This window comes from Platichthys flesus, chromosome 2 (assembly GCF_949316205.1).
Source record: "Platichthys flesus chromosome 2, fPlaFle2.1, whole genome shotgun sequence".
In the NCBI taxonomy this organism is placed as follows: domain Eukaryota; kingdom Metazoa; phylum Chordata; class Actinopteri; order Pleuronectiformes; family Pleuronectidae; genus Platichthys; species Platichthys flesus.
The window spans coordinates 18,028,873-18,041,908 of record NC_084946.1 but is presented as its reverse complement, the minus strand read 5'-3'; the positions used below and the strand labels follow the sequence as shown (position 1 = coordinate 18,041,908).

At 41.6% G+C, this 13,036-nt stretch overlaps 1 protein-coding gene across 1 annotated transcript in view; it reads left to right on the top strand.

Annotated features, from left to right (window-relative positions):
- The window catches only part of uba7 (ubiquitin-like modifier activating enzyme 7), a 33,575-nt gene that overhangs the window by 6,613 nt on the left and 13,926 nt on the right, over nucleotides 1-13,036 (top strand). Inside the window, exons 16-21 of the mRNA XM_062403573.1 lie at nucleotides 1,358-1,568; nucleotides 3,960-4,034; nucleotides 5,172-5,373; nucleotides 5,465-5,556; nucleotides 7,039-7,131; nucleotides 8,104-8,295. Coding sequence (XP_062259557.1) covers nucleotides 1,358-1,568; nucleotides 3,960-4,034; nucleotides 5,172-5,373; nucleotides 5,465-5,556; nucleotides 7,039-7,131; nucleotides 8,104-8,295 — 865 coding nt within the window. The remainder of the gene's footprint in view (nucleotides 1-1,357; nucleotides 1,569-3,959; nucleotides 4,035-5,171; nucleotides 5,374-5,464; nucleotides 5,557-7,038; nucleotides 7,132-8,103; nucleotides 8,296-13,036) is intronic.

Here is a 13,036-nt window from a genome sequence, read left to right as displayed (position 1 = left end):
AACGTTTTCCACAACAAACCTTGCCTCCAGCAGCATTTGGGAAAAACTGCACACCCCAAGCTGCTGTCTCATAACGACCACTGGTTGCTGATTTTACAAGGCTTTTCCGCTCTCTTACAAAGCATTCCAGGGCTAATGAAGTTCTTGGAGCTCATTATTTTTGTTTTATAAACAGGAAAACGTGCGGTCGGCTTTCACCAGTAAACCTCCCGTGAAAAATGACATAAACAGTCTGAACTGCCAGGGCTCGACTCTGTAAAGTATCTTCCACAGCAGCTCTGACACCATTTTCTCCAAATAGGGGATCGAGCCTTTCAGCTAAGCAAAAGCCTTCCTGATGTAGAAACCTCTGCTGAATGGAAAACTGATAAATGGATTTTTATCATAAAGAATTGACCTAATTATAGTGTAACAGCTCGTCAGTGACAGATCTGAGCTTCCAGTCTCACACTGGGTCTGAGCTGCGAGTCTCGGAGCCGTCCCTAATCCAGCCATGTTTCTGTTTGTTTTGGGGAGCTCTGTTATAATCGCCCCTCATTGTGAAGTACTTACACTTTCTTGTGTTTCTGTAGAGGAGCCAAAAAAGAAAAAACGTGACTGGAGCAGATTGCTCGACAGTTTCACAAAGCCAATGAAGTTTCTTACATTACTCTAATGTTGGGAAATTTAAATGTCTGTTTAGGAATTCTCAAAAAAGAAAAAAACTTCCTCAGAGGCCTCATTATTGCAGTGTTCTGTAGCAGAGTCATGGAAAAACATGTATTTGGACGTTTTCATGGGGCAGGTCAGCTACCTGTTGCAGTCCAGTACATTTTAAGTCAAAGTTAATGAGGTTGTGGAAAGGAACAGTCGTGTTTTGTGTTTCCCTTCCACTCGTGCATCTCTTTGCAGAACTGTGACTCTTAATGTTCCTGTTTAGACCTGTCTGGGTGTAACTATGTGCAGAGGAGGCAGATCCCCATTCTTAATTTATTTTTTTAACACTGTATGGTGAGCTGTCCCGGCTTGTGGGTATACACTGACCAGCACACTGCAAATTCAACACACCTCATTTTCTCTATGAGTCCAAAGCCGAACACTAGAGGTATTCTGTCTGAGTCACGAACAAGACTACGCCCTAATTTACAAAAACCTGTTTAGTCATTGTGCTATGGTGCTTTTTGACTGAACACTCTGACTTTCCCAATTTTCACTTCTCCAGGTCAAAAATATTCCTCCCCCCTCGGTTCAACTAGTGAGACATCAACAACGAGACAGTGGAATAAACTTGTCCTGTCTTCTTTTGCTTCACAGTGATTATTACTGTCTTGATACTCTGTTAATAATCCATAAGGAACTGCTGCACTGTTTCTTGCAGTGATTCAGGCTTTGTAGAGCGGACACTTGGCCATGGAGACGCTGAAGCCTTGGAGGTTCTTGGGGGTGTGTGGTGCAGCCTGGAGGACATGGGAACTGGAGGAAAGCGTCCAACAAACTGGGAGGACTGTGTGAGCTGGGCACGTTGCAGATGGGAGACTCTGTATAACAACGACATCAAACAGCTCCTACACTGCTTTCCTCCAAAACAGGTAAAAAAAGTCACACAAGAGGAAAATGTCACTGACTAATGGTGTCAATTCTGTTTATGGACACAAGAGGGCACTGTTGTGAGTAGTAGTAGTTCAAGTTAAATACTGCAGTGCAGCTCAAAAGTGCAAAGAGATCCTGAGTGGTCGCAATATTGTTTGAAATATTGCCACAACTTTAATCTTTTAATATTGTGACTTATTTCTCTTTAATTACAACTATACTCCTGCTATATTAAAAAGTGACAACTTCTTCTATTTTTTTGAAATTATGACCTTTATTATTAGATTATGACTTTCTCTCGTAATATTACAACCTATTTTCTGATTAAATTACAGCTTTCGTCTCTTTATATGATAACCTTTCTCTTGGAAATTATAACTTTATTCTTGTTATGTTAAAACTTTATTCTGGTAATCTCAATATCAATTTAAAGGGCCCTAATACTCTGTACTATCTACTGTCGTACACAGTTAGTTCCCTGCCATTTGCTGATGAAGTAATGCATCATTTTTCTCCAGGCTCAGTCGGGCTGACATTTTATCGTTTTGCTTGAAATCTGAACTACTGAAAGGCCATTGCTGATAAATATCTCTGCAGCCGCTCTGAGGGATTGGGATCTGGTGAAGCATGCAGACAGAGTGATGTCACACGTTGCTGTCACATCTGGGGGTTGGGGGGGGCGGCTCAGTAACAACCTAAACAGACCCTCACTAACCCCCAGCCTCAGTCCAGAAACAGGACCCTACCCTCACTATACATGTTTGTCCCGACAGGGTTTAACAGATCTCTCTGAACAAAAGAACAACCAGCAGGAAACTAACTTCCCTGTAAAACTGTTGAGAAGAACTCACCTATGACATATGACTTTCGACAATAAAAGGATATTATCTCAAAACCCCATCGAATAACTCCCAGAAATGTTACTGTTCCAACTTGTAGTTTCTCTTTTTTCATGGTTTTCTTTGACCTGGTTACCTATCAGACAATTGTGATTGCATTGTGCTCCTGGAAAGTCAGTTTTGACCACAGACTCTCTGAGGAACTAAGATAAGGCCGTTAATGTCAGTTAACGGTTACACACCAACCTGACAGATACTGGCACACAGGCGTGACACACGGCCGCGCGCTAAAGTCGCCGTTATGTCAAGTGACCATGGTTCTGCATTTGTGTTTACACTTTGACACATGGCTGAGTTTGGAAAAAAGACATTTGGATCAATATTGAATTATGCATCTCAGGGTTTTCAGTTATTGGTGTACAGGCCTCATATTGTCAATTGAGACAAGCTGTATTTATTTTCCAGCTGATTAATTACAGTCGTTTAATTATCAAGCAATAGACGTTTAAGATATTAGGAGAAATTAAAATAAATGGATTACAACTTATGAATCAGTGAATTGATTTTTTTTGTATTTTTGTACTGTTTGATGATTCATAAACTTACTTAGAGATAGTACAAGATACAATACAGTATAATCATTAGTGGTGATTGTACTGTTTTGTCATAACCCTAACCCTAACCATCTTATCGACTATTAGATATTCTTGCATCAAACAAATCTCAAATCATAGAGTTACCTCAAAGGTCCTTATAATACGTACAGCATATGATACCCTCTATCCACAGACTTGTGATTTAGATAGGAAGAAACTCCCAATCAGCCTTTTGAAGGACAAAGCATTGTTGGCCCCTGTTTTTGCCTGTAGGCCATCTCAGGCAATTAAAAGGAGAATGTTGTTGCCTTTTGGCTGCAATAGAAAACACCCCTACAGTGAAAAGTGCCACCAGCAGCACCACCAGGAGACTCTCTCTTTCCCAGCTTTTGGGCCATTTGGCAACATCAAAGCTCTCAGGCCCTTTGTTGTTATCGGACTCACAAATTGTGTAGTCACCACACGAGTGATAACAATATCAGTCTGGCTGTTCTCTGGGAAGATTTACTGACCTCCTGCTCTGCCAGAAAACTAAAGACAGGGAGGATGCTTTGTCAGGAAATGAATTGACATACTGTGCTCGCCATGCATTATGTGAGATGACTGTGTCACTCCTGTCATGAGCCCGACCTCTAAAGACAAAAAAATAAAACTCTTTCCCAGACATATACTTATCTGTCTGAATAAAAATGAAATGAAGGTTGTGCATTCATGTTTATATAAAATATATATATTTGGTCGTTTTTGTGTTTAATCTTACTTATAGTTATTTATAATAAAGTTAATTATAATAAAGTCTCGATTTCTTTCACATAAGGCTTTTGGGAATTTATCGGTGGGTAAGTCATTATCAGAAAACTATTCACTCCCTTGTATCGTTATCTGTATTTATGTTTAAAGCCTTTTTCCGCTACTGATCATTGGGATAAAGGTGTTTTCTCCTGCTTCTCTTTAGATGACCAGTACTGGACTCCCCTTTTGGTCTGGTTCGAAGAGACAACCTCATCCGCTGACCTTTGACCCGAGCAACGTGAGTAGTTTCCTGTCCAGTTCCTCAACACCAAACAGGAGGGACTGAAAAAAGCCACAGTTTTCAGTGATGATCACTCACATTCCTTCTTTATCTGCTCTGATAGAGGCTCTTCCTCACTCCGACCATAAACTGGATTCTTATCTGAGCTGTGAACGCAACACAACCTGTGTATGGACAATAAAAGGCAGATAGTAAACAATTCTAACTACCTAAACTAACAAAGGGGGTGATTGTCTTATATCAAACTGTTCATCCTGTAATTCAGAGGCCTATGTTGCTCTAATAGTAGGGAGAAAGAAAATCTCTTCACACTGAATTATATTTCACCTCCTGGCGTCCCTGTTTTATCTCCATCACAACTTCCTGTTGCTTTTCCATCTGTGGGAAATGTTGCCAACTTATCTTTTTTGAACGATCTCACTTTTGACAGGGCTATGTTTTCATTTATTTAGAAAAGTCTACTGAAGAGTAAAATACTCAATGATTTACATACTGCACCAAGTCGGATATTGGTCATATTAATTGCTAAATATGTATTAAAACATTTCTTGGGAAAGAAAAAATTGTTGGACATAAATCCACAACTTAAACTAAATTGTCATTATCATATTGTCTTGTATCTGTAATTTCTGTTTAATGCAGCATATTCGTTTTTAGGCGTATCTAATTTTAAATTGTTAGCGTGTGTGTGTGTGTATAAGTTAGCTTTGGTTACAGCTTGTATACTGGAAGTTAATTGGCCTTAATGCACTACCTTAATATCATATTCTAAGGACTCATTGCTCTTGTCAATTTCAATCCATAATTATTTTTATCATAGTTTTTTCCAGTGCATCTATTGTTTTGTCTTCCTTATGAATGTAAATTAAATTCCCTTTGGTGGCATGATATATTTAAAATTATTATTTTTTTAAACCTTTATTTAAACAGGTAAGTCCCATAGAGATCTCTTTTTCCATGGAGACCTGGGTACATAAGTACATCAATAACACAAGTTTACAAACTATTTGAATGTGCATATACATCCTTACAAAACAATAAGAAATTGTTTTGAAAAGTTTAGTCTCTGTTAGCTGCTAGCCGTGCCGATAACTGGTGTGCGGATTATTAATATATTTGGATCTTGTGTTTCAGAAGACACATATGGAGTATGTGGTGGCAGCAGCAAATCTCTACGGACACATCTATGGGATCCCAGGGAAAAGAGATGAAGCCTCTATCAGAACAATCTTAGAAGCTGTCCAGGTCCCATCTTTCACTCCCAGCTCCTCCGTAAAGATTCATCTCACTGACACTGAGATGCAGGAGAGCAAGGAAAATGAAAGTGATGACGCAGGTGAGCTATTACCCCTTGCTTTTATTTCCTGTTATTACCTCACCTACTCCCAGGACATCTTTTATTTTCTATCTCTGCCTCTTTGCACCAGAAAAAGCTCGACTTGACGAGTTGAAAGGAAAGTTGGCCTCACCATCTCTGAAAGGCTCTGCCACGCGGATGAACCCCATCGACTTTGAGAAGGTAGGACCAGAGTGTAGTGACAGCTCGGCTGCACACGCCACAGATGCCGTAGACAGAGTGGCAGCTGAGCCTTTTCCAGGGAGCGACTCTCAAGTCTATGGGCGCTTTCAGAGTATGTCTTTTTGGTGGGGGGGGGTCCTCAGTGACCTGAATCGGAGCTGTGCCCCAACACAGAGCTTCTGTGTTCACTGTGTTAACACCCTGGAGCTAAGATGTATATTTTGGAACTGTACATCCTGTTTGCAAAAGTAGTAATAAGAACAGTTCGGTCAGCCAACACACATGGAACCGATTTATTTCTGAATGGGCCAATGTGAGAGCTGTGATAACACTGGTTTATGAGAGATGCAGTGGAAAGAGAATTTTCTCCCCTCAACTGTGTCGAGCCTCATCTTTGAAGTGACACACTCGGACCCTTCAGGGCAGATTTCTCTCTATGACAGGTCCTTTGTGCTTTCGTCTACCAACTCGTCACCATTTTTCTTTTTTACACATCACTCAACAGCTCATCCGTCTCTGAATGGACTTCATTAGGTTTTATAAACGTGTAGACCTGTGCATGCATTTACAGATTCGTCTAAACATGTAAAACTCTCAATACACTTGAAAATGTCGTGTTCACATGTTTACAGATTAATGTACACATTTGCAAATCCCAGCACACATTTACAGATTAATATTTATTAACAAATGTGATTATGTACACACGGACTGAGATAAAGTTATACAACCCTCCACTCATATGCAAATAATAATGCTACAATATTGGCCCAATGGAAAACTCTTTACTTTAGGGTGTGGGGAGGTCCATGTTCAACAAAGAGCAAGCGCCACAGGAAAGATGTAGTTACTGTAGCTGCAAAGGTGAGTGAGCGCTGCTTTCAGGCTGCTTGATTAAGGCTCTGGTGAAGCATTCAGTGACTCAGGTTCAAGCAGTAATGAAGGCTTATGAGGTAAGTCAGGTACATATCGGATGTCTTGAATAAAAAAATGAGATCCCCTCGCCCTCTTCTTCATTTTTATCCCCACATGCCCAGGTCAGGCTGTGGATAGATGGAATGTGTGTAGGAGGGATTCAGAGGCATCGGGTTGCCAGCTCGGAGCGTCCTCACAATCCCCAAAGCCATCCCTGAGTGACAGTCCCCTTCCTTGCCTTTGTACAGCCGCAGCAGAAGAGGCATGACCTCACTGGCCAAGACCATCACAACAGAAATCTGATTTCCACTGCATTCTAATGGGGTGACCGAGTCACGTATTAGAGTGATTGAACGGATGAAACGACAAAGCCTTCAAAGCTCAAAGCGGGCAAACATCACAGGAGATGTCAGGCCTCCGAGCACTAATGTAGCCAATACCGAATGTGGAGTTTCAAACCTGGAATTAAAGAAAATAATATCAGAGCTGTGTGTACGTTTTGTTGCTGTGTTTCAATCCTTGTTAATACGGATGACTGATATGTGTTTAACATCTGATCTGGCACAGGATGACGACAGTAACTTCCACATGGACTACATCGTCGCAGCTTCTAATCTAAGGGCCGAGAACTACGACATCCCGCCAGCAGATCGCCTCCAGGTCAACATTTTCACTACATCATCTAATAACCTTGCGCTGAAGGATAGAAAACATAAGAGGAAAGAAAGATGAAGGTGGTACGGATTTGAAAAAAAAAATGTCACAGACCCCCCCCCCCCCCCGTCTCCCTCAGGGTCATGTATTGAGTCAGTGCTGCACACACCTGCCCCAAAGCCACAGAAACGGCCTGCTCGCCCATTGTTCCGGGAAGAGAACTAATCACAGCACTTTACCTGTCGCCTGGGAGGTGACACCTGAGCCAGGCCTTGTACCAGCCGCTGCTGCAGACGCAGAGAGCGGGGGGGGATGGGTGCTGCTGAGTGAGGGGAGACAAAAGAGGGTTACCTTTTGTAATCGTGCAGAGACCACATGCTGCATCTTGTTCGGGAATAACTTTACCCTGACTCACCCTTTAGTCCTGTTGACATAAATGGGTTCATACATTATACTGTACCTACACACTCATCCCAATATCAGTTACTGTAAATACTGTAAATGTAATTATTAGGATATATTTCCAAAACTGAATTTATGTTTAATAACTGGCCACCCCCTCTTCGGAGGCCAAATTTATTCATGTGCTTTTCACATTTCAAATGCAAGTTCAAAACATAAGGTTGCTACTTGATGGCGTAGGATCCTGTATAACAATGCAATATATCTTATGACCTGACCTTGTGTTTTCTATTTAAAATCATTGCTGTAAAATAAAAGCAGTGGAGCACAATGGGAGTTGTTTGATTCTATAAAACAAGAATGCCACTCAGTAGAGCCCAGAGAAAAGTTCCCTCAAATCCAATCAAGTTGCACCAAATTGAACACACACATCGACATTAGTTCAGCCACAAATCTTAGATACTCTTACTCTACTGAAAAACAAAAGAATATGCTCGTATCATCCCAGTGGAATTTGATTACAATGATGATCTTGAATTCTTGTTAAAAGTGAACTCCTCTCTGTCTCCTTCACAGAGTAAGCGCATCGCTGGACGGATCATCCCGGCCATAGCCACCACGACAGCGGCAGTGGCAGGCCTGATGTGCCTGGAGCTGTACAAAGTGGTGCTGGGTCACCAGGACACCAAGTTTTACCGATCAGCTTTCATCAACCTGGCTATCCAGAGGATTGTTATGTGCCAGCCGAACCAGCCCCGGAAATTCAAGGTGAGTAACGGCTCTGTACACCCACGGGCCATTTTGAGTCACACTTGTTGTCGCAGGCAGTCACCTCCAGGACCTGACTGAGGCATTTTATACGGCCTGACAGACTCCTACTGTATCTGCATTTACATTTTTAAGCCTGTCTGCTTAGTGGATAAATCTGTTGAGTCCTTTGTAGATTTACTTATTTCCTCTCTGGCTGGAGAGCATTAGGGCATGAATCAGTGCTCTCAGAGAAACAGACCACTGCTGACTCTCAATCACTTGCATATAAGCCAGGTCTTTAGCCGGCTCCATATAATCCTCTTGGTTTTTAAGTGCAGGTAAGTAACAAATGTCTGCTTCTGTGTTTATACAAATTAAGTGAATTCAAGGCAACTTATATTCAAACCTAAAAGAAAGAGGGTTGTTCTCGTAAGTCAAGAGTCTTTTAGGGTCAAATTGTTGTATGAGGTCAGACGAGGTTCAATATTGTCTATCGCTCTTCATTAAAATGTCTAGAGATCTCTAGTCTCACTATTACTACTATTCAAATCCAAATCGTTCACTGATTTGTTTAGTAGAATGTTTGCCCTGTAATTGAATTCCCTCACTAGTAAGGGGTCCTGCAGCCCCCTCAGCCCCCCTACTTCCAGCTTCCTAACTACACCTATATAACTTTTTTTTTGTTGACTTGTGTACTTACATGATCTAAAATGTCTCCTATAATGTTTAAATGAAGACAAGTGTAATTTTTGTCTCAATTTAAATCTGTCATATTTTGTACTTCCAGGGTTAACGATGTCTGAACAAGAGAAAAAAAAAACACTGTTAGTTAGTTAGCAAGTTAGCTGTTTTAGCCTTCCACTGTTTGTATTGGTCGCTCGTCGCTTTATTGTCGTTTGTTTGCGTAATACGAATACCACTTTAATTCTCCTCATCTGTGAACACGATTGGAACTTCCATGATCCTATGCTGCTATACGACATCATCCCTCCCTCACAATTTCCTACTTCACTATAGTGACTTCTATATAGAGGACCATACAGTATAGTGAGCTCATTGGGAAAAATAACAAAAATCTTTGCTTTTTTTCCACACCGGTCATGACATCATTGTCAGGATTATGACGTACAACAATAACACTACCGGACGATAGAAAATCCTAGAGTAAATTTTAGAAGTTTATTTAACACTTAGTATGAGGACTCTAATGTAACACAGCATGTTGAATGTTCTTCTTCAAATTAAGAAATAAACTTCTATTACATTATAAGACAGGTCGGGTTGTTCCTGCTGCCCTCGCTCCTTTCGTCTCTCCGCCGCAAGTGCAATGCATGATGGTCGATATTGCTCCGTTAGTGACCATCGGTTGAACAACCATTTGTTCACGATGCATTGAGAAACAACTATTGGGTCTAAAATCTTTACTAAACATTCAGACACAACTATAAATTATAAACTATCTATATGGCACTATATATTGATAAGTGAGTGGTTTCAGACACAGTCTAGGTATTTTGTAGGAGTTTTGAGAGAACCATAATGGCAGAATCTTCATATTACATTTAAAACAAAGACACAAAATGGCTTCCAACCAAGCAAATCCATGGGTTATTATTTTGGGTCAATCCTGAAAGTATACGTGGTCCAATCTTCCTGCTGCCCTCGCCCAGGCCTCAGTATGTTACCTCTCAGCTCAGACACTGGAGCTGCCCTCCCCAGCTCTCTCACTCAGGGCTCTGCACCTCTGACAGACAGGGGTCAATGGGGGTCAGCGTGTGAGGGTAACTCCGTCCCGCGGGACGTGAGGGTGCAGGGACAGGGGGCTCTGAGACAGTGTAGGTCTGGTTTCAGCTTTGGTTACGGGGCAAAAATGCTGCAGCTGCATAAAAGGCTGCCGTGGTGACAGAGGCAGCTGTGCAGTCCTGAAGTTCCACACATGCCCTCTTACTTTTCTACAAAGACCCTGGTGTTCTCACAGTTGTCAAGTGTCAAATCGGTCAAAGTGTTTCTCACACATTTTTGCCATGTCTTCTAATATTTTCTCGACGAAGCACAACATTGTCCGAGCAGCGTGCAGCATTGGATCCACTCAGTGATTGATTGCGTTCACACAGACAGAGTACCTGACATCATCACCAGCCAGAGGGTTTAGACTCCAGTGTGGAATCATGTAGTCAGAGGGATGGGAAGACGTTCAATTTTCCAGTCTCAGGCTCTACCAGGCTTATTTCAGTGTTGCAGCATCAGCGTTCAGGCTTTGTGCCGCTCAGCAGAGGACAAAGAGCAGAGGCAGGACACCACCGGAGGAAAACAAGGCATCTCTGAGGCTCTGGGCCGGTGTTTAGGGAGTTAGGGACATATCTTAGACAATTGGACATTGGAAGTTAGTCAGAAGCATCGAATGGCATCAGTTGTTGCAGTGAGATAAATTATTCCAATTTGTCCATCCTTAAAAGTATCTGGTTGATATGATCTTATCACAAACGTATGTAAGCTGCACTGTGCCAACAAAAAAGTGTCCGCCATTACATAAGCTGCTTTCAGAGTCCATGCATTTCCCAAAGTTTTACAGATGTGAGAATATGAATGTCTGAGCCATATGCTCTGGACATTTTCTAAAAATGTTCCGAGCCAGTTGGCGTGTTGATGACATTTCAAACACATAGTGGCTGCAATACTGGAAGAATACAACTATCTCAGGATGAAAAATAAGGTGCCGCACATGTAGAAGATGCAGACTAAGATGTCAACCTGGAAAGACAACAAGGTGAAAGCTTGTGGCGATGTCGGCTGAAGCTGGTTTTAAGAAAAACATGTTCTGCCTCCTGCTTGTTTTACCCAGGCTCCATCCTTCACCTGGACATGGTACTGTTCATGTGAACACGTCTTACTCGGACCATCTCCTGCCACTTTCATCATATGTGTCTGAAACAGCTTTAGTTTGTTATTTCTTCAGTACGTCACAGATTAAACTTTGAGAACACGATTCATAGGATAAAATTATGAATAGTTATTTGTTCAAAGTAAAGACAATTGAACCAATTTTGAACTATTGAATATCAATACTTTCTTCTTTTTTCCATGATATTCAATATGCATTCATGTTCCCGTCTAGAGTCAAGGGCTCATATTCTCTGCAGCTTCCTGGGTGATGTTTATTGATGTTTTAAGCATGCTTGTCTTTTCCAGTGATCTCCCGTGTCTCACTAATGGTCTAGACATGACCTCACCGAGAAAAGCGAGAGCATAATGTTTAAGGACTGTATGGAGGCTCGGTTTTCATAACTCTTTGCACGTTTTGAGCCCTGCAATAGGGTAACCACTTTTCAGTCCTATGCACAGAAATATGTAAATGGTAAAAGGGATGTAAATATGAATTATTTAAAATGGCTGAAGTCCGTCCACAGCTGTAAAAGCAGAAACAAAAGCAACAAGCCGGTTAACAGTCTCTTGTATCTCTAATCTTTCCAAGATCTGAGGTTTTATTAGACAGACTTTAAAGCTGCTGCAGACGTGCAGCTGTTGAATATCACGGATCAGACATGCACTATCAAGAGCTCGGCTTACTTTTGCAATGACTCGGACCTCACCCTTACCGAGATCAGCCTCAGTTCATTAATATCAAGTAACAGCACTCACATCTCACTGGTAGTGGCCCACCCAGTGTCCGTCCAGCGTTTACCACATCACAGCGTTGCGTTTTTTGCAGTAACGGGACCTTCACTGTTCCAACTCTGGCAAAGAAAAGTGAGCGAGTGAGATGATTGCTTTGATTCAAGGCTTTTGAATCAGATGTTTTAGACGTGGCCTCTCTGTCTCCTCACACCTGCTTTACTCACACTATAAAACTCAAATAAGCGACTCCCTGTTCTCCCACCACACCAAATATTTTCCAGAAATTGTTGCTTTAAAGCAGCTGTTTCCCAAAATAGGAAGTTCCCCTGGCTCCCCCCCCCGCTGCCGCTGTTCTCCATATGGAGGCAGAAATATGTAAACAAATGAGGGCTGGTCGGCTCAATGCTGCAGCTCTTTAGTATCACTTCTCTCCCAGTGTTTGTTTTTCCGTTGGGGGAGCAAGGCACATGGCATTAAAGAGGGAACAAGTTTGTCAAACACCCTGAGATGAACTTTTTATAAAATGGCCAGAAAAACTTGCAATAAAATCTGTATAGACAATGTTATATAGTCTTATTATATAGTCTAAGTAGCTGGAGTATTATTTTACTTTGCCATAGACTGTATATAACGATGGACAACATGGCTTCTCCCAAAATGTGAACCCACAGTATCTTCATAGCCATTTGGTGGCAGGTCATAAACCTCCTACATGTTGACGATTGGACATGGATACATTTTTTCAGTAACTCAATCTCCAGATCATATATGGTTCCAGACTTTGGCTCCAAATGTGCAAGATGGCAGCATTTGGATCTAGTATATTTTGGCTGTATTTCTGGATAGTGGGAGGAAGTGGAAACCCGTCATCCATCTTTAAAAACTGTATGCACCTTACTTGTAATTGTTGTCATCTCAAGGAAGAATTATTTTTTTGTTGTGACTCACTTAACTTTTCAGCTCATTTGATATAATAACAACAGTGGCATATGGCGATGCCACCGGGTCCTCCCCACAACAGCCAGAGACAAACCATTCGGGCTTTAACATTTTATTTCAGAATGTCAAACATAATGTCTCCAAAATCTAAACATAAACTTGCCAGCAGTTTCTGCTGGCGTTCCATCTTTTCAGCTGGCACCTT